We start from the raw sequence: 25,859 nt of genomic DNA, 5'->3' as shown, positions 1-25,859 counted from the left end.
GTTCAGAATCTGCGGAAATTCCAACATGAATGCAATACCTACCGCCATGAAATCAGGACAATATCTGTATGCGGGATTGAAGAAGTATGCGGCCACATAGAGAGGGTGATGAAATAACGAGTTCCAGTGATAGTCCATCACGCGCCAGAATGGCCCGTACTTTCGTGCATCGTCATTGTGAATAGATTTGATTGCCAGCTTTGCCCGGTACATGTAACTGTACACATATGGCAATGAAAGCATCTCACCCCCATCAATCATCTGAACAACCTGCATCACTGGATCGACCGATTTCAAAACATACTGAACCTTCTTCCAAAACGAAGCATTTGAAATGATCTTCTCCACTTCTCTACCCCCGTCGGATTTGGCAGCCGGTGACGACATCCAGCCATTGGAATGGAACAGCCCTCTGAGACTGACCCTGTGGTCCATCAGACTCTGCAGAGTCGCAAAACCTGACGCATAGCGTGTGACAGAGGGCCTTAGAAGCTCCTGCCCCTGAGTGAACTCATTCTTCATGAGATTCAGCAGCAAAGGTTGATTATAAACGAATTTTGTGATTTTTTGGCTCTTCTCCATGCACTCAGAGACGACTTCGAGCTTTGAGAAGTCTTCGAGAACCTGTTCTGTGCAATGCATTGCACATGGGGTCCAATACAGGTTCTTTCTCTTCTCTTCAAGCAATTTTCCAGCAGTTCTATAGGCAGCAGTGTTATGTGTGACAACCTGACAAGAAATACACAGATTTTGAAGCAAAGCACCAGAGATTAGTGGGGAAAATGGCATGACGCACATCATACCAGTAAGTAACCACAGACAACGTTTTCCATACTTGATTGAAATCCGACCATAACAGAATATCCAGAATACGTAGAAAGAGTAATCTAAGGAGAGTACCTGCACGATGTTCTCCTCGCCCACGTCCTCAACTAGTTTGTCGAGGTGTTTGAACAGGCTGAAAGCATCTTCAGTTACATCGGTGGCATCAGTGGAGGAGTGGAAGTATATACCGCGGGGACATGAGACCAAGAAACTGATCAGTGTCCTGCCCTCTGTGTTGACCCAAGTGTCTGCGATTATAGAACAACCAGTGACCATCCACGAAGACCTGTACTCAGCCAAGTAGCCTTTGATAGTCGAGATCTCGTTTTGTAAGAGCCGACCAGTCAACAGTTGTCTCGAGGGGGCAACGAATCCCTGTCCGTACATACCAACCAGTTCGATCATCTTATGGAAGTAGAGAGAATTTGCGGCCTCTGCAGGAACTCCTGCGTGGTGGAAGAATTTGCATATTGCGGAAGCGAGTTCCTTTCGGGATACTATTCTGCTTGAACCAGTATGTGTTTTTCTCTGTTTGCTCAGAGACAGGGTTAAAACGTGCGGTGGTTTCAGAAGAGGGTTCGGCCTTGATCTCTTCGGCTTTGGTTCAGAAACGGCTCTTATGGGCATTGCATTGAAGCTTTTCCTATTGCCTTGGTTAAACCTTCTATCTCCACGAACCGACCTGTCCTCGCTAATTGAACAGAAATCATCATCCTCTTGATCATCTTCTCGGTCAGCATTCTGCATGAGTGCATTGAAATTTGAAACTCCAACGTCATCGAGTCTCGTCTGTCTTCTCCCGGCACGATGCCATTTCATATTCTCTTTTATCTTGAGATACACTTCCTCGGGAGTGTTTTTACATGGTGCTACCTCTCCGGGTATTCTGGCAAGGTGTTGCTTGAAACGGTTGATGCCTCCACTAACTATTTTATCACAGTAATTACATTTAACCTTTTTCTTCCTCTCATCCTGAGCAACACCATGTTCCCAGCCAGGATCTATGTACCCTGATGACCGGAGATTCCCATCACCAAAGGGCTGCTTTCCCTTGTTTCTAAACCAGCTGCTGTGTTCTTCTTCTTCCCCATCCTCGTCGTTGTTAGAGCGCTGGAAATTTGGAGAAGGCTGTCCACTGTGACCTTCGGACAGCCTCAGTTTCCTGCTGGAACGACACCGTTCCAGATTCTCCTTCATCCTCAGGCATACTTCCTCTGGAGACTTTTCGCAATACGTTACTTCCCCTGATACCCGGGCCAAATGTTGCTTCAGTCTGTATATTCCACCGCTAACAATCTTTCCGCAGTAATTGCATTTAACCTTCTTCTTCCGCTCGTCCTGTGCAACGCCATGCTCCCATCCGGGGTCAACTAGTCCAAGAGAGCCAGTAGGAGCCATGTATCAACCATCCGGTAGCTCCAAGAGCCTTACTAGAAGGAACGGCTTCAGTCGCTATCCACCAGATGAACTGTGTACAAGACACAAGATGCAGAAATCTGCATTGACAAATTAGTAATTTCCTCGTAATTACATCATACGAGAAAGGAATGCTTTTAAGTAATTTACCGATCAGAAAGCGTTCAGAAGATCATGTTTTGCTGTGCAGCACACTGATCTTTCTCATTTGAGCAGCCCGTTATGGCTCCCGCTTATGCATGGGCTCCGAGTTGTCGGAATTCAATATTTCTGAAATCCACATATAGCTGCACATTGTGACATACGACGATTGGATCATAATTCCATCCATAAATACCGCAACAAAGATCAATCCTACGACGATTACAACTGCGTCGGCATCAGTTCTTCTTTCTCATTCGACGTCTCGCAAAAGCTATTTGCTCGTCTCGAATTCTTCCCACGATTTAGGGCAGGAAGACTCAGAAAAGGAGAAGATGTTTATTCCCTCTCATGTTCGATTCAAATTCCAAAACATCGCCATCTTTCGTACCAAACAAGGGAAGGGAAAGAACCGCATTTGTCCGTTCAGCGTACCTGGGAACCCTCCGGATACTTGGCTCGAAGCTTCGTCGGATCTCAAACCCTCGAAAATGGAGGAAATTTTGAAGCAAGGCATGAACGCATTGAGTTGAGCGGCGGGAGAAGAACGAGCTACGAAACGGGAACGAGTCGCGGGCGAGATCAAGCTGGGTGAGGAACGAGATAACTCGACTCGGGCGATTTCTAGGGTTTCTGACCTAGCCGACTCGTCCATCGTTATCATTTTTTAACTTGGTTTGCAGTTTGAGGGCTAATAATTACAAGAAATTGCAGAGCAACCCCTAGACAATAGAAAGATGAGGGAACCGTCCCCATCTCTTTAGTCTAGTCAGCAATACCCCACTAGCTATTCTCGTACGGCGATCCACGGCTTTTGTATGCGTTTACAGCAAACGGTTAGTTTATTTAAAAATCGAACCAATCTGGAACCCGAATTAAACTAAACCGATAAAATTTAAACAATCATTTAGTTATAAGTTTCGTACATGTAATAAATAAATCTGAAATAATCGTAATAGAATAAATCAAATTCGAATTAATAGTAATTATAAATTAAAAAAATCGAATTTAACTGTTTGTCCATGTAATTACGTAATATATGATATATCTAAATGTAAATAGAGAAATTAGCGTATATATTTACAGAAATTTATTTAAAGTTTATTGGATAAATTATCGAAAGTTGTTTCATTTATTATTATAATCCAATAGAATTGAAATTTCATTTGATCATTATTTTTTACTTGATTATTATTTAATCATAATTTTAATTAAATATAACCGAACCGAAATAACCGAGTCGTATAAACCCAAATAACCGTTTGATTATCGATTATCGATTTTCAAATCTTTATTAGGTAGAAAACAATACAACAGCTAAATCAATTTTTATTTCGAAATTAATGTCGAAACTGCACACTTCAGTGAAGATTAAGATTTGGTTCTCTCGTCTACGTATGCATACGTCGCGATAATATAATCAAAACAAAATATAAAATCGTTAATTGAACTAAACACTTATCGACCGTCGACTGTCAGCACCTAATCGAAATATCTATATATACTATGGATTGGATGCAACAGATAAGTCACAAAAGATGGTATTAGTAATTTTATATTATCCCGTATTTAAATATTAAGATTTTGGAGATACGACGAAATATATTTAGAAACATTTGTTAGACGTTAGCTTGTTTATATACTATATTCAAATACCTTTGTTGAACAGGAAAAATAAAACAATCGAATATCGATTAAATTACATCATACTCGATTTCTTTTTAATTTTTATTTTAAAAATATATTTTCTTAAAAACGAAACATGCAATTTCCAAAGCAACGATATATAAGGCCTGAACATGTTTAAGTATTATATATCTCGAAAGAACCGACAGAAGAAGAACAAGGAGGTGACAGAAGAGCAAAACATGAAGTAGTTGAACACAAAATACACAAGAAAACGTTCATCTTCTACTGAATCCCTCCTCCTCCGTCGTCAGAGCTCGTCGTCACGGGAAGAGGAGGACAAGCTATCTTTGACCTGTCGGGATTTCTCCGAGGCCGAGTCGTACTTCTCAGAAGCCTTCTCCAACGTCTCCCCGGCTCTGTCCTTGGCCTCCTTTGTCTCCTCGGAAGCTTCTTCTGTCAGATGGTGAGCTTTGTCCTTGGCGGCGCCGGCCACGTCGCTCGCCTTCTCCTTGGCGGCGGCCACCGCTTCGTCGAGCTTCTCCTTCGCTTCTCCGACCTTGTGCTTCGCCGCTTCCTTCGCCTCTCCCGCCTTCTCCGCCACCGTTTCTCCGGCGTCTTCGTGTTTCAGACCGACCTTCTCCTTTGCCCACTCCGTCCATGTCTCCGACCCTTCCTCCGTCGCGACGCAACTTGACAGCGCCGCCGCCGCCACCACGGCCAACGCCACCATCATTGTCACCACCAGTCTCCTCGTCCCTCTCATTGTCCTCCCCTTTTCTCTTGTACTTCGATTAGTGTCGATATCCATACCTATCTATCTATTTATACCATCCGAAGATCCATCCAATCTTGATCCCCGGAGCCACGACAGCTGTTCCACCACGTGGCATGCACCCACGTCCTGTGTCATTTTACGCCGCTGCCACTTGTCAATTGCCCTCGCGTGCCACTTGTCCCAACTTTTTCCTCGCTACGAGATTTTAACATTATGCTAAAATCGTAATTTTTTAAACTCAAACATAACGTAAAAATTCCGATCATAAGACATGTTGTATTCATTAAAATAAAATAATGTTTTCATTCATGTACGGCAATGAATAGTATCAGTCCTTCGGTTTATGAAATAGTAGATTGGGTGAGCTTCCCAAAATACCTAATAAATAAAATCGAACCGGAGATTTAAACCGACGAATTCATACATCTTTATAGTGAATAAAATTACATGATTGGATAGTAGAATGATAGAATAATATGATGGGTGGGTGCGACATATATTTAACATATAATATATATACGCCACCTAACCTAAGGATGGATTCCAACTCTAAATATATGGGGATAAAAACAAAATCTTTCGCGTGGTAATATTAAAAAAAGAAATACTTAAAGCCCAAGTAAAAAATATTACACAATAAAAAAAATATATATATACGATTAGGTTTGTGATTGCGACAATTCTCCGGACGTATCTTTATGTTGCGGCGAATGCGCATTTTAGACTACGAAGGATTTTTTTCCTTATCTCTTAGTTGATGATTTTTTTTATAACCGGAATATGTTACACAAAGATCGAAACTAATTTCGATATGTACATTTATATATACATACATCTTTTTCATATATAACAGAGTAGGGTACAAGCAACCGAATAGAACGGACAAAAATCAGGTGAACCCTTTTTTGCGCGTAAAAACGCAAGGGATGATATATATATATATATATATATACATATATATATGTGTGTGTAATAAACTAATAAAAAAAAGTAAGAACAAAGATTATCCGAAACGTAACGGAGGAATTAAACTTCGATTTATTTTCCCGTTCACGTATTTAATTCATCGAATGACCTAGTAAAAAAATAATAAAAGAAAATACATTTTTTTTTATATTTTATGTGGGTAATTACGTAAATGATTCGTAACAGAACGGACAAGAAAAGGAGCGGGATTGGGATGTACTAACAGATCTGTGTCTGTATTCGCGTTATATTCTTCTTCCCCGTTCCTCCAAGCCATACATAACTTACATGTGTCTTCACGTCTCTGTATGTGTATATATTCATCCGATATCTCAATGCATATTCTCGTAATTGTATATGTATATGTATATTGATAACATGTAAGTTTCTGGGAAATTAACCTGAAAAGAGTTTCTCAAAAAGGTAACTCTCTTTGATTCGAATCTCTCCTCTTTCTTTGACAAAACCCTAGTTTCCGTTTATAGCTTATGTTGTATTTATTTCAGTAAAATATCAATTTTTTGTACTATAATCTTTGTTTTTATTTGCATTTTTTCGACTTTGATTGAAGTTGAAGAGCCATAAATTGGCGATTTTTTTAATTCCTTCAACTAGGGTTTTTCCAATTACCATTGTTTATATTTTTTGTCATAATTAATTTACGAGTGTGTGTATATATATATATATATATATATATTTACGAAATGAATATAAACACACCGTGACATAGTTAATCACGTGAATTCTTTGAAAAATACTTTAAATTTGTATTTATTTGGAAGTTTTTTTTAAAAGTCTAGGTATTTATATAGGATTTTTAAAAGTTCAGGTATTTATATAGAATTTTTATAGTTTAGATATTTATGTGGGATTTTTGTAAAAAGTTTAGGTATTTATATGTTATTTTATATATATATATATATTTCGAAATTTGTATATTTTGACTTTTGTTAGAGTTCTTTTTCTTATGGTCCAATAAAATCGGACATTTGTGTTAGAAGAATTACGGAGCAAGACAGACACCAAACAGATCCTATAATTGCTAATCCGATCTCATTATGATCATTATCCAAATATTCCAATTTTCTGTAACTTAGCTTGTAACCAATCACCAGGAGCGGCTTGAGTTTGAGTATGATTAGGAACTACTCTTTCTTCTAAACCTCGCTTTTACAAAATTTTATTTAAACCATACCCCATTTTCCTTTTCATTTTACCCTTTTTTAAAATTTATTTAAATAAAAATTTGGCAGATATCTTTATTCCAAACACAAGGGTCCATCTCCGTATGAAATGCTCTTTGTTCCATTCGCAGTTTAACATAAGACCATTTGTGGACCCCATATCTTTGGATTTGATATTTGTATTTACATTATCTTTGACGAATTGGTAGTTTATAACTCTAATTATTTACTTAGTCTGATTTTTTTTAATAATCCAAAGTTGGCGTTTTCGTTGATTGCACTCGCAAACAAGTGGGCCCTCCCTTTAATGCTTGTCTTCTTCTAAAAAAAGCCCACTGTCGTTGGATTTATTAATTTTTGTCCAATTTTCATTTTATTACTAATTACTCAGTTTAAGTAATGGATTTAATCATTAACGATTAATATCTGAACGGCGGAGTTTGTCTCATCTCCCAAAAAGAGGGGTTGACGAGTGAAGGGGAGGAGGATGACGTCACGCTTCTCCGTCGCATCAAGAGGTAGTTCCCGGAGCTCTGCAATCTCTGGAGGCGGAGCTGAAGATGAGAATTCCGCTTGCAATGGCGGTCCAAAGGCCAGGAGGAGATCCGTGCTGCTTCAGAGACCCAGTTCAGGAGATGTCAAAACTCGCTCTGGTACCCGTCCCGCCATGGCGGAGCAGTTCGGCCGGCCGTGGCGTCCTGTTCAGAGGAAAAACCTGGCCGATTTGGAGGAGAAGCTGGTGGCCAAAGAGTCGCTGATTAAGGATTTGGAGGCTCAGGTGGTGAGCTTGAAGGCGGAGCTGCAGGAAGCTCGGAGCTCTAATGCAGAGATGGAGACGAAGAATCAGAAGCTCTCTCTGGATCTTGCTTCTGCTGAATCGAAGATCTTATCTCTCTCCTCTCACCACAACCACAAGGTCAGATGATCGCTCGCTCGTTTTTCCTTTCCACCTAAGCAATTCGAAGCCTTAGTCAGTTTTTTTTTTTTTTTTGTGGTTGATTCAGTCAGCGGTAGAACACAGAAACCCTAGATTTAAGGATATACAGAGGCTGATTGCCAGCAAACTGGAGGAATCCGTTCTTCACTCGAATCCCATTAGAGCAAGATCATCTTCTCCGTCACCTTCGCCGCCGCCATTCCCAAAGTCTTTGGTTCCCCAAACTCGCAATTCAGATGAAAAGGATGTAATTTCTTCATCCATGGCGGCATCACCCCCTCCACCACCGCCTCCGCCCCCTCCCAGACCGCCTGCCAAAGCAGCTCGTGCTCAAAAGTCACCTCCCGTCGCACAGTTGTTTCACTTGTTGAATAAGCAAGATGCGTCTAGAGAGCTTTCATCTTCTGCAAGCCCTAGCAGCGTACATAGCAGCATAGTTGGAGAAATTCAAAACCGTTCTGCACACCTCCTCGCTGTAAGCAATTGGATTTCCTTTCCGTGTTTCTGCTCATCGGGTCTTGGTCAACCTCTCTCAGAATCTCCGTACGAAATATTTCCAGATCAAATCCGACATTGAAACGAAGGGGGATTTCATCAACCATCTTATCCGGAAAGTCCTGGCTGCCAGCTTTTCGGACATGGAACATGTCCTGAAATTTGTGGATTGGCTTGATGAAGAACTGTCATCTCTGGTACCTCCTCCTGCTTCCTCGTTTAAAACATATTTTCTTTTTTATGCTCTTTGAACTGATTTAGTGATCTAGATGCTGAAACAAAAGGATGGCTAACAGATGGTTCCCATCTGCTGCATCTATATGTTTCATGTTTTGCGAAATTCACTTCATTACATAGCATTTGGGTACACAATTTCTCTGAAACGTAATGCCGTACAGGCCGATGAGAGAGCTGTGTTAAAGCATTTCAAGTGGCCTGAGAAGAAAGCCGATGCCCTGCGTGAGGCTGCCGTCGAGTATCGTGACCTTAGGAAGCTGGAAAATGAGCTTTCTTCGTACTCCGATGATCCGAGCATTCCGTATGGTACTGCCCTGAAGAAAATGGTCAGCTTGCTAGATAAGTAAGGGGCTCGGTAATTTAACAAACTTGTTCAAATTCCCGGAATCTTGATTGAATTAACATGGCCGCCGATGATATGATAAGGTCGGAGCAGAGCACACAGAGACTAGTCAGATTACGAAGTTCGGCCATCCGTTCTTATCAGGAATTCAGGATCCCTTCCGAGTGGATGCTTGATTCTGGGATCGTAAGTAAGGTGAAAGCCTGTGACTTTGTGGTTGTCCATGAACTTGTATCCAACGAACCATTTGCCCTTTTCTTCTTTCTTTGTTTCGGTTATGATAAATCTCATAAATCAACATTGTTTCAGATCAAAAGGGCGTCGATCAAACTGGCGAAAACGTACATGAAGAGAGTGGCGATGGAGATGGATTCAGGCCGTGAGTCTGCTCAAGAAGCGTTGGTCCTTCAAGGAGTGCGGTTTGCGTACAGAACTTACCAGGTACAGTTCAAAACACGTTTGGTTTTGTTCTGTCGGGTTATGACAGATTTTGTGGTAACTTCAATATATTATCAATAATGGTTATGCAGTTTGCGGGAGGATTGGATTCGGAGGCATTGTGCGCTTTGGAAGAGATAAAGAAGAGGGTCCCTATTCATTCTCCGGCCGCCTCAGCAGGGGACGTTGGCCGGAGTTCCGTTGTAGCAAAATGATCCACTTGTATCGATTTCTTTTTTTGAAAAATATAATATAAATACACGAATTTGTTACCTATTTTTAGATCGATAAACAAGTTTTAAAATCTGTAAAACAATTATAAAAAATTTCATAACTTATAGTTTTTTCGAGATTATTTATAAAATTTATATCATGCCTTATAATTTTCTCGAGATTATTTATAAAATTTATGGTTTTTTAAGAAAAAAATTATAAATTTATTATTCTAATCGAGAGTTTGAAAAAATTGATACGTATTTTTAGAATTTGAAAAAACATTCTATATTGAAAATTTGTATAAGATTTTTTTTTCATTGAATAATTAGGGCGTGTGATATAGGGTTTTATCTCATTTTAAAGCACTACAAAGTCATCCCTTCAATGTTTTTCTTTGCATGGTTTCGGTCTATTAAATATGTAATGTATAATTTGCGGAGATTATATTTTTAATGTACTCTAGAGAGATTTTTTTTTTTAAAAAGCCAAAGAAAAAAAACAATTTCCACAGTTCTCGGAAGTTAATAATACGTGACGTGGCAAAGATTACCAAGTTTCTCCACGTGGTATTCCACGTGGCTTCATGCTTTCTCGATCTCATCCGTTAATCTTAACCCACCGCTTCATCGACGGCTGATATTCATTATTTGGCGCGTGTCCAGAGCGCGGGAAAGTGTGGCGATCGCATGCGTCCAGGTGGAGAGCAAGAGTGTACCTCACGCCATATTTATCCAATCACAGCACGCCACGTCATTGAACGTGGTTTCTTTTAAGCTTCAAATTCCAATTCCTCTCGGGGGACGGCTTAGGATTTGTGATCTCTTCAGGTCTACAAATTCCTCGGCATCGAGATTTTGGATCTAAGCAGGCAAGAGATTAATCAGCGCGCGAGAGAGGGATGGAGGTCTCCGGTTCTGTTCTCCGGCGAGTTCCTTGCCTTTCAGGTGGCTGTACTTCTCGCCGCGTGTCGGTCTCCAGTTTTTCCGGCAATTCGCCGACGGTAGGGTTCCAACCCAAGAAGTCCCGCGGGGTTACGTGCAATGGGTTCGTCGATAAAGGGCACTTGAATTACTATGTCGAGCCGACAAGGTGCGGCGTCAAGAAGGAGAAGGTTGCGGTTATGGACGTGGAGAAGGAGAAGAAGACGACTAAGAAGAGGATGAAACTTCTGAAAGGGTTGTCGAAAAACCTGACTATGTTCTCAACCATGGGATTTGGTCTGGATCCAGATTCCGGTTTGGTCGGTGATGTTCAGAACAAGACGATCTCGGTATGTATGGATTTGAACACCCCTTTTTTCTCATCCGATGCACGCTATTGAAACTCGCGTTCAGTTTTTCTTTCCTTTTTTTGAATGTTTAACCTTGCGTGATGAGGAATCTTATAGTAGAAATGTTCATCTCTGCATAGATGTCGATGAAAATCCAACAGAACTTTTTAGGGTTTTCAATTGGTATAGTACGATGAATGGTCTGGATACTGGCTGAGACCGGATTCGATTGCTTACGAGCGCGTGTATAATGTTATTTGTCTCGTTGAAGTGATGTGCTAAAACTGGGTCGTCTCGATTGTTGATTGCGCAGGAAGCAGCAGAGGTACTGCTTAAGCAGATCGAACAGCTGAAAGCAGAGGAGAAAAGAGAGAAGAAGAGAAGGAAAGAGGAGAAAGCGAAAGCTAAAGCGATGAAGATGATGAATGCTGTTATGGAGTCGGAGTCATCATCCTCTTCCTCTTCAGAATCAAGCGACAGCGACTGCGATGGAGAAGTTGTTGACATGAGCTGCTTCAGAAACAAGACCAAACCTTTTGTCGAATCATTACAGCGGCCTGCTCTGCAACAAACGGCAGCCGCAGTGGCAGTCCTTCCCATAACAGAGAATGACATAGACAGTTTGGTTCCTAATAACATTGAGGGATGTTGCACTCAAATAACAGGCATTATTTCAGCCCCCGTCTTTCCCAGCATGGACATTCCCCGGGAAACCGAAGACGGCTCGGTTTCTTCTGAGACCATGGAAGACGGGCTGGGTTCTTGCAGGACGGTGGAGATTGAACCGTGCTTGAGGAGGAGAGTAGAGGTGTGTATGGGGGGGAAGTGTAAGAAATCAGGAGGAGCTGCATTGCTTGGGGAGTTCGAGAGGGTGGTGATGGGGGTGGAAGGCTCTGTCTCTGTCTCTGTCTCGGCCTGCAAATGCATGGGGAAGTGCCGGGATGGTCCGAACGTGAGGGTCGTGAACCAGTCGGATGGTCTGAACGACGATTCTACGAGGACACCGTCCAATGCAGTTTGCTTAGGGGTCGGAATTCAGGACGTTGAAGCTATTGTGTCGAGTTTCTTTGGCAATGGAGAAGGCTTGGGTTCTGTCCAGTAATGGCGAATTGTTTTTTTTTTTTTTTAAATTGGCGTTTGGGACTTGCTATGTATATGGAAAAGTAAGGTCTTATCTCTCCTTGCGCTTGTTGCATCGTGTTCATGAGCTTAGCCCATCTGAACCAGAGTTTCTGTCGAACAATTGGCTACAGCCTTCATCGAATAAAATAAATTTCGATAGATAAGTAAAATGATGATTATAAATCTTTTTGTAATCAAATTGAACCGAATCTATAGAATAATCAAATAATCAAATCAAGTCAAGTATAACAATATAATTTTTCTAAATTTGGAAAACCAAATTTGAAATGAACAGGAAAATATTAAACTTCTTTTTTTGAAATAAAATAAAATCCATTGAACTAAACTAAAGTTAATATAAAAAACCAAATGATCATAATTTAAGAAGATTCACATATTAAATGTTGAACTTTAACTAAATTTTCAAATTAAATATTCAACTATAGGGTTTAAATTGCGACGAAAAAAAAGTACAAGATTTTTTTTTGGATTATCCCTTAGATATATGTTAAAATTTGAAAAGTTTGGTTTTTATTTAAATATAGTTGAGTATTTAATTTGGAAATGAGATAGTTGAGTATTTAATTTGGAAATTTGGTTAAAATTCAATATTTAATATGTGAATCTTCTATAATTTAATATAAAATATAAAATTAAAATAACGGCGGATCTTAATACAACCAGGCTAAATTAGAACCGAAATGGTTATATCCCAACAGGGCCTATATTTCCCAAGAGGTTATTTTACAAGTTCTGTGCTTACACTGGCCGCGGAACCAAAAAAAATACCACCGGTACATGCATACACAGCAATTGGAAGTTCCATTCCCGATTAGATATATTAACCTTTTTTTTAAAAACCCTTTTTAGTTATATTCTATCTACTCTCCATTCCATTCCCACGCTTCAATTCCGACATAACCTAATGAGCTTCAGTTTCTGGGAAATTTGTGTCTCGAGGCCTCCTCGTCCGTGTTGTTGTTGCAGCGCTTCAAGAATGTGTCGAGTGTTTTCTGCTTTGACGGGGATGGGCTGTTTGTTGGCGGCTTTGCCTGACTTCTGGTCCCATGTCCGGACGAAACCTCCAGAGCTTTTTCATGCCCATCCAGCATCTGCATTTTTCATGTCCCACCCATCAGTTTCTCCAACATTTTACCGAAAACTTTGTTCGCCAATTATTAACCAAAAAAAAAAGTCATAATGCATTCTCTTAGAAGATTGTATCTCACGGTTCTCCTCAAGCATCTACACTCTCGATGACCCACTTACTTGAGTTCACTCTCCATCATTAAGACAAGTTTTAGCAATAACCAGCTAATATAATACAACGCCCTCCTACTGATTATCACACTGCATATGTATGTATATGACACTGGAATATTTAATCTCAAATGGTGCCTTGGGTATGGAGATGGAGCATACCTGCCCTAGATTTTCCAACTTGCTCTGAACAACATCCCTGTGCAGAAAGAACAAGTTAAATGTCCATTCAGCTGTTACAAACATGTGAGATGAGATAATAAATTCACAAAAGCAAAAGGGCACGAGAAAGAACCAGATAATGTCATCTACAGTGTCATTTGCCAGCAGGTAGTGTATGTTAACAGAAGAGTTCTACAGATATGAATCAGCCGTTACAATGTGACATCAAAGGATGGCAAAGCAAAACTATAAATGAACATCCACAGGCCATGATCATGTGCCTCATGGCTCACCTGACCAATCCTGTGAGCTCGATCTTCTGCCTGTATCAGGTCACCTGGCGTCCATGACAGTTCTGCAAAGATAACTGTGCTGGCTGCTGTCAAAGTTAATCCAACACCTGCAGCCCTTATGGACAGCTGCAAATCCATGTCAATGAAATAGGATTAGATCTTGTACACAGTTGAAGAAAGTATGAAAAAATAGCAAGAAGATCAGTTCTTCAATGCTATAAATACGTGAGACGATAATTTCATGCAGAGTTTTGCAAACAACTTGACGAGATAGTATAATGCAGAATTTTTGCAATTGAATTGTGGATACACATACCACCGCTGCCTTTATCTCATCCTTCTCCTGAAAATCAGAAACCAGAGTCTGCCTAGAGGATGCAGGAGTGTTGCCATCAATCCGAATGCAACATACTTTCTTTTTCTGCAAAGTTTTGCAATCCCATGAGAAACAACGGGCTTTTAAAAGCTTTTGAGAAAGTCGGTGGCCTTACATTAAGAAACTGGTGTAATGCATCAAGCATGGACCGATGATGTGCAAATACTAGAAACTTGCAGCCAGCCTGCATCACGACATCGAAGGAGGAAACACAAGAATATGTATCATAGATGCATAGGAACTTTCACAACAACACTTTCACTAGTTATTACCTCAAGCACAGTTCCTAGATAATCCAGGACAGCTGGGATTTTGGCATCAGCAGAATCAGTGTAGATCTAAAATGCAAAACAAGGTGATATCATGAGAATGAGGAAATAACATGAGAATGAGGAAATAACAAGGCGAGCTGAACTAAAGTCATAGAAAAATTTCTCACAAATGCTTTGGTTGTTCTGAGGAATTCATTGGCCGAGAAGAAAAAGCAATTTACAAAAGCGAATGAATACCTTGTTAATAAGGTTCTTCTGAGAAAATTTCAGAGATTGAACCTCATCTTCTGATGTGCAGTCCTTAATCTTTGCTTTTATCACCTCCAACTGTTAAACATAAACCAACATCATCCATTTTCCAAAAGGTAAGCTTTCTTCGAGGAAGGTAGATTTCATGCTTCTAAAAAGATACATAAAAGACACCTCACGAAATAAGGCGTTAATTTGCTTCATCTCCTTCTCAGCCAAATCCAGGAATACCTTTTTACAAACAAAGATAAAAATAATGTCATAAGCCATGGACAAAAAATACTAACACATGTCATGTCAAATGGACATGTATAATACAGAAATAGAAGAGAGTACAGCTAACAACCTGTTGCCTGCGCTTTGTTGGGAGTTCAGACAAGACATCCTTTTTAAGTCTGCGAATCATGACAGTTGCCTTCATCAAATTGTGCAATTCTTCATGATTGCTTGCACCCTGATAGACTCCGAAAAATCCCTGAAGATTTGAATATGGAAACACATGACATTCATGAGGCGTAATCAACTACCCTATTCGAGATTCTGCTCATTGTACTATGGACTTACGCCTTTACAGTATCTGTTACCATACTCGTGAACATTTCTATACACATCTGGATATAAAGCTTCCAGCTGTCAAAAATGGAGGAAGGATTAGGAGTAAACTTAAGTAACTTCCAGAGCCCCTCCAGAAATTGAAGGAGAGAGAGTGTTAGTTAGTTGGAAGACCTGTTTGAACAGTTCTATTGGTCTAGATAAAGCAGGAGTCCCACTCAGGAGAATTGCATATTGAGCTTTCTGAAAAATAAAAAATGGGAGAAGATCTGTAATGTTTTAGACACCATGTGACCACATGATATGAACTTGTTAAGCATCTGATAAAACCATTCGGGTAGCAACAAAAGTGATACTGATTTTTGGTTGCTCTCAGCAAATAACCTGAAAGAGCAAGAGTTGCGAAAACCAAGAAAGAGACGTAAAAGTAACCTTTATGACCGGAAGGGAAGCATTGGTCCTCTTTGCTTGAGCATTTTTAAGAAAATGTGACTCGTCTGCTATAACAACCTGCAAAAAGGTTGCAGTTTCCAGATATGAAACACCACAAAAGCAAAATACTTGAAGACAACACTAGAAAAGCCTGATATGCAAATCGAAGAACACTGAAAACGTAAACCAGTCGTCAAAGTTAAGTACTCTACATGCTAACTTGGCATCTGCAATCTTGTGTAAATTAATAGAACCGGATATAAATCGTCCAAAGAATCATAAGAAAAAAAAAATGTCTTTTTTACTTTACCTTAAAGTCGGACGACATAAGGATTCTCTCAAGTTTAGGGACCACATCATAGGAGATAATGTTAAAGACACCATCAAGATGAATACTGCTCTTCGTAGTTGATGAAACTATAGTAAATCCACTTTTGTTTGAACCAGACACTTGAGGTAAAACTACCTACTAAAGGGTGATTGAGATGAGAAAGTAAAAGATAAAGGAGCGGAAAGATCCAAGAAACAACTAAGCGCAAGACAAGTGCTAAAATACATACAACTATGTCTGATGGGGGTATATGCAGCCACTGCTGAATCATCTGAAAAAAAAAGTTTTAAGCTTACTCAGAGACATTGGTAACCTTCTATGAATCTATAATGATTCAGAAAAAAGATCCTGTGATTACTGTTGCCCAATGCAAACGCAATGAAGATGGTGCAAGAACAAGCACAGGCCAAGATTCATTAATGCAAGTGATCGCAGCAATTGCCTGCATAAACACAACCATGTAAACTAGATGAAAGAAAAATCACAGTCAGTGAGAAGGATTCATTAGAAGGTTCTCCAAAACTAGCTCGTAGCTAGTTTTGCTAGGAGCCACTCTTTAGGTGAAACTGATGATAAATCCGAGACATTGCTTCTCAGAAAAGAGAGGAAAACTGGGATTTTATAAATCAAGAAATTATAAGATCGACATATCATTCTGAAAGATGGGAAGTCAAAATATTATAACATGAAAGAACGGATGCAAGTGGAAAAAAGTGTTCACTGGATGAATGGAAATGATATAAAAAGGGTAATAAAAATGAAATTCATGAAAAATTTTCTTCCTGCAGTTCATAGGACACTACCAAGACATCAACACACTACAACTAGAATTAGCAAAAAGATAGAAAAGTTTCTTAAGCAACAAAATGAGGCATCAGAGAGAGGAAACAACTTTCCTGCAAAGTCTTTCCTAGACCCATTTCATCTGCAAGGAGGACACGCCCTCCGTGCTGCAAAATGAAACTTAGGAGAAAAAAACAAACCCAGACAGAAGAGTCAGAGGAAACAGGGATCATCCAGCCAACAGATAGAAACCACTTGCCTAGAGAAATAGAATCGCTATTATATGTTATGGAATTGAAGTGCCTAGGGAAAGAACAAGATAAGTTCAGGACACAACGTACTTTACTCCTTCCCGTTGAAAAGGCAGAAGCTTTGATTCAATATGGCCTGGTATCTTGTCATAAAGCTCTAGAGCGAATAACAAAAGAGGAAGTAAGAGACACACCATAAAAAGGATTTAAAATATGAAAATAAGTAAATCAGATGTCTAACTTCGTAGATCTGGAACTCTTGAAGCAGAAGCTATGGCCCGTTGTACCAAAGGATCTAAGTTCTCTACCTGATAACGTATGACCAGCAATTAAGAAGAAAGAAACAAGACAATGCATGTAAGAAACGCTTTTTCAGTTGAACCAGTAAAACGAACCTCAACTCTTATAGTGGACACTTCCCGCAGAATGTTTTCAGCTGATAGCAGTGAAGACTGGGGAAAGATCCATAATCTTCAATTCAAGAAAAATACACAAATTTTCAGGCAAAGGGTATACACATAACAAGTAAGCACGAGAGAGAGAGAGAGATCACAAAACAATTAGACATGGCAAATAAAATGAAAACCTCTCTTTAGCATTCCAAGTAGCCTTGGGGATTTTACGTACAGCATCAACCAACACCTGGATGAGGATAAAACGCGTAAGTTTCACATTCAGCTAAAATCGGCAACCATTTTTCTCAAAGAAAAAGTGGAAACGTACAGGGTTAAAAGCGAATTTGGCAGCGATATTTCCAGTGGCATGAAGAATAAACTTGACAGAAACCTTTTGCCCATTTTCAATGGAGCAATTATCTTGTTGTACGCATACTATATCATCACGTTATACAGTATCATGAAGAAGGGGTGAGCACCCAAAAAAAGGGAAGCGAGAAGAAAGGGACTGGCAAAAACAACTGACCAGTGTTCGGTTTAGGCGCGAGGGTAGGAGGTATGGAACTGGTACCCTGAGACAAAGAGCAAAATCCAAGTAGAAATTCTTAAACTCGCACAAAATAATGCATTGCGAATAAACCCTAATCTCGAAAAGGGTTAACCCAGGCCTCGTTGGGAGTGTGAAGTAGCTGTGGGTTGCGATTGTTGGAGAAAGAGGAATTCCGCTGCTGATTGATCCTCTCAAGAGCTTCTCTTTCAAGAGAATCCATCTCTTCCACGCTCAAATCCCAATCGTCATCCATTTCTTCTTCCTCCTCCGCTATATCACCGTGCTTCAATGGCGGGATTCCCTCCTTCCCAAAAATTTCCCTTGTTCCTACTTTCTACCCCGTCTTCTGCCTTTGCAAAACCAAGGTTAGAAATCTTTTAATTAGTCCTACTTAAATATATCATATTATAATTCGATATCATATATTATAAAATAATATATATATATATATATGTAATAAATCTATTTTAAATATTTTAATTTTTTATAATAAATTCATAATACAACTATCTATAGAAAAATATATTTATAGCATGTATTTATTAACTTATTATTTCAAAAAATTGTAATATTATATTAATGACAGAAAAAATAGTATATAAATACCTAAATTTTAAAAAAAATCTCAAATAAACATCTGTATTGTATTATAAGGTTTCTATATAAATATTTAAATTTTCTAAAATCTTATATAAATATCGAGATTTTTTAAAAAATTTCAAATAAATCCAAAATCTACTAATGTTGATTATTTTTTTTTGAAAAAATATCTTAACATTGAGTTTATTTGAAAAATTATTTGGTAATATTGTTGTTGTTGTTGTTATTGTTGTTGAACCAGACAGTAAGGATAAATGCATATTCAGGAATAGGGACTAAGCAATGGATGGTGGAAGTCCGCCAAGGTTGTATCCACATTTCATGGTGTGCGTGAGAAAAGGAATTGCGCCATGACAGTTGAGTGGCTCAGTCCATGCAAATTGTTCCACGATAAGTAGAAACCCCGGCCTGACATAGTCTACTTCAAATGCCAATTTCATTCTCTGAAAACATGGGCACTCAACATAACATGAGATCGAAATATTCGTTTCCATAGCTAGATCAAGAAATGCTCTAGGGGTGAAAATTTTAGGACAAAAACTTGTCAACTAGGGTGCACTTTTATTGACCACAGAATTGTACATGGATAAACATTTTAGATTGGCTTCCAAATAGAACGTAACTTGTAGGAACACTAGAAGAATGATGACCGAAACCTAAGCAAGTGCCATATGATGCATTTTTTTAAATCTAAAAATAAAACCCCACCATCTAATCGAATGGGCAGCTATATGGTATAAAGTTATAACACCCACCCGTGAAATTGTCAAAAAAAATAACCCAAAAAAAAACGATGTATTCAAATACCGAACTGGACATCACTTGCCCCCCTATTCCATTTAACCGAATCCGGGACAATGGAAACAAACATTTTAACTTTCACATTAATACAAACAATCTGTGGATTTTGTTTCTTAACTTACCAACCTCGAAATATTCTCCGCTACTCTATTTTTAATTTAATGTTTTGATTCGAATTAAAAAAACAAACATATTTTTCACCTGGGGAAAGCGTCTTACCATTGCTTCAGCTCTTCTCTTTTCTTCCCCCCCTTCCCAAACCGAAACCAATAGAACAAAACGTCTCTATCTTTCTGGAACTAGGCGTTGTGAGTTCCGAGGAGCTGAGTTCGACCAATATGAGACAACCGAGACGTTAACAAGCGGGCTTCCTCGTCGTTTGGTTCAGCCGGTGATGAAAAGCTTCCGCCTCCTCGGGGGCTTTCTCCACTGTCATTTGGCTTGAATATATCCGACGACTTCTTCTCCAGCTTCCAATCCTGTTAAAGACCACACAAGGGAACACATCAATTGGGCAAATCATGAAGAATGGTTGATGGTGTTAAGAACCCTAAAGTTTCGGCCCTCTTGAAAACTGGTAATCTGGGTGGAGAAGTTTCACCCCTAGAGTTTGATTAAATGAGGACCAATCAATCTAAAACAGAAATGTAACACGGTTCAGTGTGTAATCTTTTAATATATATATTTAAAATTTTCAGGTTGACTGGGTTTTACCATCAACTGGTAAAAGGGCAGAAAAGGCCAGGTCTTGCAAGGGATGTGCCACCCCACAGCATGGTTGGCTTTGTGCCATATATTGTATGAGCTCTTCTCTCATGCACGACAGGAGATAGATAGAGAGAGTAATTTGACTCACCTTAATGATTCGATCTGGAAGAATGTTGTCGGGAGTTGCTTGTGACGCCTTCACATCCTTCACTTTTATGTAGTTGTACATTACAACTCCACACAGAGCTGTTGACAACAAGAGAGTTAAGAGCAACACAATGGGATCATGAACACCTGAAGGCTAGAATAGAAAAACAAATGCTCCCAATAAGACAAGACAAAGACATACCTATGGCGTATCCAATGATGTTCAGCCCAGTGATTGCAGACTCTGGAAATATGACAGTTGAGAGGGCTATGAGAATCCAATCTTTGAGAACACCAGCAACTCTGATAGTTACCGCCCCTGTTCTCCCAATCACTAAGAATATTGAGAAATTCAAGGCAAGTGCACAAAGTGCGTTCGAGAAGAAGATCCAGAAGTTGAACTGGATCTGTGGAACTTCCATTGCTGGCTTCTCCAGTACGTACCAAGGCACAAACAGGAAAACAAAACTGCACAAACAAAAAGCACCCATATCTTAAGGAAATGGAGTGCATGAAGTGTCACTGTCTGTGACTAGCGGATTCAGAGCGTCTTGCTTCTATTAATATCCAATATTTAGCACGACAGAAAATCAATCAACAACAACAGAACAGACTGCAGTGGTCCATTAAAAATGTTACCTGCAGGGAGCTATATAATATAGGCTGGTGACAGGATTCAAAGTCAAGCCCTTCTTCTGTAGAAGAACTTGAGTTAGCACCAGTCTCAGAGCTTCAGCAAAGATGCCGGTGACCTGGTACACTGTGCCAACTATATTGAAATGAATTTCCCCATATGAGGATACGACAACTCCGACACTGACTAGCACCATGTTCAAGAACACATCACACCTTGCTTTGTCAGTGCCACACACAATGGCCATAAGAAATGTTGCTACCGGCACTGCAAGTTTAAATTCATAACATTACGAAACTTCAACACATGATCAGATAGTGATTCAGTATTACAGATATGTAACTTGAAGATCATGCTTCACATACTTAGAGCTTTCAGCATCTGAATGAAGGCCACAGAAATGTGCAGATATGCAGTATTGCCAAACCTAAACAGCAGAAAAGAAAATTATCAAGAGACATTGTGAGCAGTCGGTATGATTAGCAACGAGCGAGTTCAAGTGGTGGCCAAGAACTCACCAGAGGCTTGATGCGAAGAACGCGCTAATAGGTACCACACAGGTTACATATCTGGCCCCACAAATAATGTGTTAAAACGAGTGAAGGAAACTATATATGAGCAAAGGCAAATGGAGAAAAGAACGGAGACTAAGCTGACTTACATTTCGAATGTCATTTTAACAGGAGATACAACCTACATCACAAAGTAAAAAACTTATCACCTGGCTAGCAAAGGGTGCAATAAAGTAACAGATCAGGTCAAGATAATATAGTTTTCCATAGTGAGGAAATCATGAAATATGAAGAAAAAAATGCCACATGCTGAGAGAACTCGACAGTGAGATGCTATGAAGCCATAAATCCTGCAGATATACATATCCACCCTATGCATAAGCATGCACATGCATAGATGAAAACACATTCATCGTACTATGAGAAAAGTACCTTGAATACACGAATAAGAAGGAAGGCCACAAATCCAGAAAACCCCATATGGATCATTGTCAGTGTTATAGGAAACGGAAAATTGAAGTATTTTGGAGACAGTACCCACTGCAATGAAAAGAGAAAGACATGAGATAAAAGTCAGCTTCTAGCACAATATGAGCAAAAGACAAGAAATGGTCCCCTGTTTGGTGGAAAACAAAAACGAGGGAACATGAATGAATACTGTTTGACACCCATAGCTTACTGAATGGTCTGTGCCTATAGGTGCATTTCATTTCATATACAGAATAAATAAGTTCAGACCTGAACCTTGTGGCATTGCAAACATGCAAAATCAATACACAGATCTGCTTAAAGAATGGATACAATAACTCGTGTATTAAGCCATTGTCATCACCTTGTTGTACAGGATAACTCCTGATGAGAGTAAAATGTAGATCAGTAAGTATAAATAAGTCAGTACGAGGGTCTTGTTTATCATCTCTGCTCCTTTTCTTCTCTTCTCTCGATTAAAAAGCAGAAAATCTTTGTTGACTCGGTTCTTTGACAATCAGTTGCCCGTCACGGCAACAACACAATAGCAGGACAGTGTCGCACCTTGAAACATAGTAGATCCGGAGATTCCATGCCTGTTATCTGAACTCGAGAATAAAATGCGTCCCTAGTTAGAGTCATTGCTGATTCAACTGAGCGGATAAGATTATCGCTCACTTAGTAAGAACGATAAGCAATACAGTTGAAACCTAATTCCATCGACGAACTCAACATTGAGGGACAAAATTTCCGTGAAAGACGGAGTGCATGTAAAACTACGCAAAAGGATTCCAAAAATGGGAAATGCCAAAATTATATTACACAATCAAAGCCAAAAACGTTGAATTCCGGGAACGAAAACCTAAATCCAGCAACAGAGAGACGAGTTGAGGAGAAATCGAAAGATCAGGAAACAGCGGATTGGATCGATACGCGAAGCAGTAAGAGTAGGAATCAAGTGATAGGGAGAGAGAAAGAATGAATAGCACCTCGAGATCAGAAGCCGGAAACGGCGAATCTTGCCATGGAACAAGCGTGCGAATCCAGGTTAAAGTAGCGATGGATCCGAAGATCAAGACGGGGGAAAATTCCGCGAAACTCCGACGGGTAGCAATGTAACAGGGGAAAAAGACGAAGAATGCGTCACAGAATCCACGGCGAAACGAGGGAGAAGAACGAGATTTGGGAGCTGAAGAGCAACACTGCATATAAGAACAAGGGGGATTACAAATTTACAACTTGAAAAAAAACCGATATTAGTTTTTTTTTTACACCGGAAGAAAAAGAAAATGGAGGAAAATGAACAGAGGAAATGACGGTGGAGATGAATCCTCCGATGCGTGGATCATGGATCCAACGGCTAAAAAAACCCTTAGAAGGTGGTCGGGAAGCCTCTTTCTCAGTTAGAGGTACCCGAGGTATCGTGAAATATATTTGGGTCTTTATGGGACCAACTTAGATTTCATGGGCTTAAATATGTTCGGTCCAATGAGCTCTATCCGACGAGTCGCTCAATATACATATAAATCTTCGGCGACAGACTCTAATAATATGACAATAAGAGTCTTCGGCCCATGACTTGATTAATTTTAGATAATTTCGTTAATAACTAAATAATTCAACTTGCAATCGAATAATACATCATCATAAATTAACTTTGATAGAAAAACCGAATAATTATATTTTTTTAATTGAAAAAAATATACCCGCTATAAAAAAAATAACTGAGAAACTGATTTTTTAAAAGTATTTTTATAGATAGACAAATCGAATCCAAACCAATATGGAATCGAACAAAATGGAATTTGATATAAAATATAATATTGATATAACCAAATTGGAATATAAGATTCAGAATGACTTGTTCTTCTGTTTTATATATATATGTTCTTCTAGATTCGTTCATGATTAATGGTTGAGATTACAGATAAGTACAAAGTGTAATGAAAAATGTAAAATGTAAATATATTTATCTCCCATTGTACGATAAATTCAAAAAAACTAAAAAGAGAGAAGTTTCATAAAACATATCGAGATTTCAATTTTGAGTTGAAACCTTTTATTCTATGTACGGTGGCGGTGCATTAAAAGAATGTCTTTTGAACCGTCAAACTTGGGATGGTGGGCCCTGTATGGGCCTATACCAGGTGTAGTTATATGGGCCAATGGGCCCAGCCCATTTGAGGTTTGCGCGTCCACCGACACTGCTCTGCTACAGACTAGCAGGGTTGGAAAAGGAAAGAGCGTAGATTCGCACGCGGCGGGCCAGCTAAGTCAAGCCACTTGCGGTGGATCCAATATGACCCTCCGAGATTTGCCTAAGATGTGAATGAATCTGGACGAAATTACGATCTTGCACCTCCCTCCCTCGGCCTACATATAACTCTCCTCCCTCTCTCCTTCTCCTTCGTCTTCCTCACATTCTCTTACAGGCAGCCTCTCTCTCTCGGTATGGATTCCCTCGATCTCTGCCCTCTCCTAATTTCCCGTCTTTTTTGTGTTTGTAATCCTTTCATTGGGTTCTCTGTTCTTGTATGGGCTTGTTTCGCAGTTTGAAAATGGATAATTCAGATCGCGTGTTCATACATTTCTGAACATCGATTTATGTCGTTTTTCTTTTCTGGGTTTTATAGCAGCTGTCTTTAATTCTAGTATTCAGACTTTCAGGCTTCAACTGAGTGGAACTGGTTCTGTTCGTGTTGGCTGTTGTCAGGTTCCTTGATCATCCGACAGGAATGGAGACCTTCTTGTTCACCTCTGAGTCTGTCAACGAGGGACACCCAGACAAGCTCTGCGATCAGATCTCGGACGCGATCCTCGATGCCTGTCTCGAGCAGGACCCAGAGAGCAAGGTGGCTTGCGAGACCTGCACCAAGACCAATATGGTCATGGTCTTCGGCGAAATCACGACCCAGGCCAATGTTGACTACGAGAAGATCGTCCGCGACACTTGCCGTGCCATCGGCTTCACCTCGGACGATGTCGGTCTTGACGCCGACAACTGCCAGGTCCTAGTCAACATCGAGCAGCAGAGCCCAGACATTGCCCAGGGCGTCCACGGTCATCTAACCAAGAAGCCGGAGGAGATCGGTGCCGGTGACCAGGGTCACATGTTTGGCTACGCCACCGACGAGACCCCTGAGCTCATGCCCCTTAGCCACGTCCTCGCCACCAAGCTCGGTGCCCGGCTCACCGAGGTTCGCAAGAATGGAACCTGCTCTTGGCTAAGGCCAGACGGTAAGACCCAAGTGACCGTTGAGTACTACAACGACAACGGTGCCATGGTCCCGGTCCGTGTCCACACCGTTCTCATCTCGACCCAGCACGACGAGACTGTGACCAACGACGAGATAGCAGCTGACTTGAAGGAGCATGTGATCAAGCCCGTGATCCCTGACAAGTACCTCGACGAGAAGACCATCTTCCACCTAAACCCATCTGGTCGTTTCGTGATCGGAGGTCCACATGGTGACGCAGGGCTCACCGGCAGGAAGATCATCATCGACACCTACGGCGGGTGGGGTGCGCATGGTGGCGGCGCCTTCTCCGGCAAGGACCCGACAAAGGTCGACAGGAGTGGGGCCTACATTGTCAGACAGGCGGCCAAGAGTGTCGTGGCCAGTGGACTTGCCAGGCGTTGCATTGTCCAGGTTTCGTACGCTATCGGTGTTCCCGAACCGTTGTCCGTGTTCGTGGACAGCTACGGGACGGGAAAGATTCCGGACAGGGAGATCCTGAAGATGGTGAAAGAGAGCTTCGATTTCAGGCCGGGGATGATATCGATCAACCTGGATCTGAAGAGGGGAGGGAACGGCAGGTTCTTGAAGACAGCAGCTTATGGCCACTTCGGAAGGGATGATCCTGATTTCACTTGGGAGGTGGTTAAGCCCCTCAAGGCCCAAGCTTAGAGCTTTCCCTTTGTTTTTTCCCCCAAAGCCTCGATCTTTGCCGTGTTTTATCATACTTTCTCCTCGTATTTGCTGTCCTTTGGGGTGTTCTGAAATGGGTTTATTCTTTTTTTTTTCTGGTCATTTTGAAAGTCTTTGTTATGTCATTTGAAGAAACAATAAAGAAGAAAACTGTTTGGAA

At 40.3% G+C, this 25,859-nt stretch overlaps 7 protein-coding genes across 11 annotated transcripts in view; 3 read left to right on the top strand and 4 right to left on the bottom strand.

Moving 5' to 3' along the window:
- The window catches only part of LOC104802620, a 4,993-nt gene extending 1,958 nt beyond the window's left edge, over positions 1–3,035 (bottom strand). The window contains exons 1-4 of one of the 3 annotated variants that reach the window (XM_010526303.2): positions 2,818–3,035; positions 2,392–2,528; positions 901–2,321; positions 43–729 (exon numbers count right to left, since the gene is read on the bottom strand). In XM_010526303.2, coding sequence (XP_010524605.1) covers positions 43–729; positions 901–2,223 — 2,010 coding nt within the window. In that variant the 5' untranslated portion in view covers positions 2,224–2,321; positions 2,392–2,528; positions 2,818–3,035. Of the gene's footprint in view, positions 1–42; positions 730–900; positions 2,322–2,391 lie in introns of all 3 variants that reach the window. The other 2 variants (XM_010526304.2, XM_010526306.2) reach the window with 2 other exon arrangements.
- Positions 3,036–4,167: 1,132 nt separating this feature from the next.
- Positions 4,168–4,819, bottom strand: LOC104803090 (ABA-inducible protein PHV A1). The gene has a single exon (XM_010526967.2). The coding sequence runs from the start codon at positions 4,817–4,819 to the stop codon at positions 4,319–4,321; it is 501 nt and encodes a 166-aa protein (XP_010525269.1). The 3' UTR covers positions 4,168–4,318.
- Positions 4,820–6,073: 1,254 nt separating this feature from the next.
- LOC104802619 (protein CHUP1, chloroplastic) lies at positions 6,074–9,662 on the top strand. Its single transcript, XM_010526301.2, has 8 exons — positions 6,074–6,175; positions 7,397–7,852; positions 7,941–8,348; positions 8,434–8,565; positions 8,767–8,948; positions 9,032–9,143; positions 9,258–9,389; positions 9,479–9,662. Exons 2-8 carry the CDS (start codon positions 7,424–7,426, stop codon positions 9,599–9,601), a joined length of 1,518 nt encoding a protein of 505 aa, XP_010524603.1. The 5' UTR covers positions 6,074–6,175; positions 7,397–7,423; the 3' UTR covers positions 9,602–9,662.
- Positions 9,663–10,393: 731 nt separating this feature from the next.
- LOC104802618 lies at positions 10,394–12,091 on the top strand. Its single transcript, XM_010526299.2, has 2 exons — positions 10,394–10,872; positions 11,186–12,091. The coding sequence occupies exons 1-2, from the start codon at positions 10,501–10,503 to the stop codon at positions 11,972–11,974; spliced, it is 1,161 nt and encodes a 386-aa protein (XP_010524601.1). The 5' UTR covers positions 10,394–10,500; the 3' UTR covers positions 11,975–12,091.
- Positions 12,092–12,680: 589 nt separating this feature from the next.
- LOC104802617 (SWI/SNF-related matrix-associated actin-dependent regulator of chromatin subfamily A-like protein 1) lies at positions 12,681–18,242 on the bottom strand. 2 transcript variants are annotated; one of them, XM_010526297.1, is made up of 24 exons: positions 18,019–18,242; positions 17,877–17,922; positions 17,679–17,785; positions 17,542–17,597; positions 17,351–17,426; positions 17,197–17,263; positions 17,046–17,112; positions 16,818–16,884; positions 16,280–16,363; positions 16,151–16,192; positions 15,901–16,056; positions 15,591–15,668; positions 15,333–15,401; positions 15,171–15,236; positions 14,953–15,081; positions 14,781–14,837; positions 14,595–14,684; positions 14,358–14,423; positions 14,201–14,269; positions 14,026–14,130; positions 13,710–13,835; positions 13,550–13,608; positions 13,417–13,453; positions 12,681–13,106 (listed from the first exon to the last, which is right to left on the bottom strand). In XM_010526297.1, exons 1-24 carry the CDS (start codon positions 18,151–18,153, stop codon positions 12,927–12,929), a joined length of 2,034 nt encoding a protein of 677 aa, XP_010524599.1. In that variant the 5' UTR covers positions 18,154–18,242; the 3' UTR covers positions 12,681–12,926. The 2 variants fall into 2 exon arrangements, with proteins under 2 accessions (XP_010524599.1, XP_010524600.1); XM_010526298.2 differs by lacking the exon at positions 13,550–13,608 and having other exon boundaries at positions 13,004–13,106.
- A 1,114-nt stretch (positions 18,243–19,356) lies between these two features.
- LOC104802615 (probable sugar phosphate/phosphate translocator At3g17430) lies at positions 19,357–23,013 on the bottom strand. Its single transcript, XM_010526296.1, has 10 exons — positions 22,760–23,013; positions 22,135–22,373; positions 21,735–21,842; positions 21,452–21,483; positions 21,309–21,359; positions 21,156–21,217; positions 20,796–21,057; positions 20,359–20,624; positions 20,158–20,255; positions 19,357–19,780 (listed from the first exon to the last, which is right to left on the bottom strand). Exons 2-10 carry the CDS (start codon positions 22,216–22,218, stop codon positions 19,601–19,603), a joined length of 1,143 nt encoding a protein of 380 aa, XP_010524598.1. The 5' UTR covers positions 22,219–22,373; positions 22,760–23,013; the 3' UTR covers positions 19,357–19,600.
- A 1,024-nt stretch (positions 23,014–24,037) lies between these two features.
- LOC104802614 (S-adenosylmethionine synthase) lies at positions 24,038–25,859 on the top strand. Of its 2 annotated transcripts, none has more exons than XM_010526294.2 (2): positions 24,038–24,219; positions 24,484–25,859. In XM_010526294.2, the coding sequence occupies exon 2, from the start codon at positions 24,506–24,508 to the stop codon at positions 25,676–25,678; it is 1,173 nt and encodes a 390-aa protein (XP_010524596.1). In that variant the 5' UTR covers positions 24,038–24,219; positions 24,484–24,505; the 3' UTR covers positions 25,679–25,859. The 2 variants fall into 2 exon arrangements, with proteins under 2 accessions (XP_010524596.1, XP_010524597.1); XM_010526295.2 differs by having other exon boundaries at positions 24,430–25,859.

Source organism: Tarenaya hassleriana, unplaced genomic scaffold (assembly GCF_000463585.1).
Source record: "Tarenaya hassleriana unplaced genomic scaffold, ASM46358v1 Cleome8, whole genome shotgun sequence".
In the NCBI taxonomy this organism is placed as follows: Eukaryota; Viridiplantae; Streptophyta; class Magnoliopsida; order Brassicales; family Cleomaceae; genus Tarenaya; species Tarenaya hassleriana.
This window is presented reverse-complemented; position numbering and strand designations above follow the sequence as displayed.

Bases quoted from the DNA above. Each gene is read 5' to 3' on its own strand.
- LOC104802618 (XM_010526299.2), top strand. From the start codon at position 10,501: ATGGAGGTCTCCGGTTCTGTTCTCCGGCGAGTTCCTTGCCTTTCAGGT. The intron at 10,873-11,185 runs GTATGTATGGAT...TTGATTGCGCAG, and splicing joins TTCAGAACAAGACGATCTCG to GAAGCAGCAGAGGTACTGCT.
- LOC104802615 (XM_010526296.1), bottom strand. From the start codon at position 22,218: ATGATAAACAAGACCCTCGTACTGACTTATTTATACTTACTGATCTAC. The intron at 21,360-21,451 runs GTAAGTCAGCTT...TTGTGGGGCCAG, and splicing joins GTTAAAATGACATTCGAAAT to ATATGTAACCTGTGTGGTAC. The intron at 20,256-20,358 runs GTATGTCTTTGT...TGTTGTCAACAG, and splicing joins CATCATTGGATACGCCATAG to CTCTGTGTGGAGTTGTAATG.
- LOC104802617 (XM_010526297.1), bottom strand. From the start codon at position 18,153: ATGGATGACGATTGGGATTTGAGCGTGGAAGAGATGGATTCTCTTGAA. The intron at 16,057-16,150 runs GTATGTATTTTA...ACCCTTTAGTAG, and splicing joins TACCCCCATCAGACATAGTT to GTAGTTTTACCTCAAGTGTC. The intron at 13,107-13,416 runs GTATGCTCCATC...TGAAAAATGCAG, and splicing joins AGTTGGAAAATCTAGGGCAG to ATGCTGGATGGGCATGAAAA.
- LOC104803090 (XM_010526967.2), bottom strand. From the start codon at position 4,819: ATGGATATCGACACTAATCGAAGTACAAGAGAAAAGGGGAGGACAATG.
- LOC104802619 (XM_010526301.2), top strand. From the start codon at position 7,424: ATGACGTCACGCTTCTCCGTCGCATCAAGAGGTAGTTCCCGGAGCTCT. The intron at 8,349-8,433 runs GTAAGCAATTGG...AAATATTTCCAG, and splicing joins GTTCTGCACACCTCCTCGCT to ATCAAATCCGACATTGAAAC. The intron at 9,144-9,257 runs GTGAAAGCCTGT...ACATTGTTTCAG, and splicing joins ATTCTGGGATCGTAAGTAAG to ATCAAAAGGGCGTCGATCAA.
- LOC104802614 (XM_010526294.2), top strand. From the start codon at position 24,506: ATGGAGACCTTCTTGTTCACCTCTGAGTCTGTCAACGAGGGACACCCA.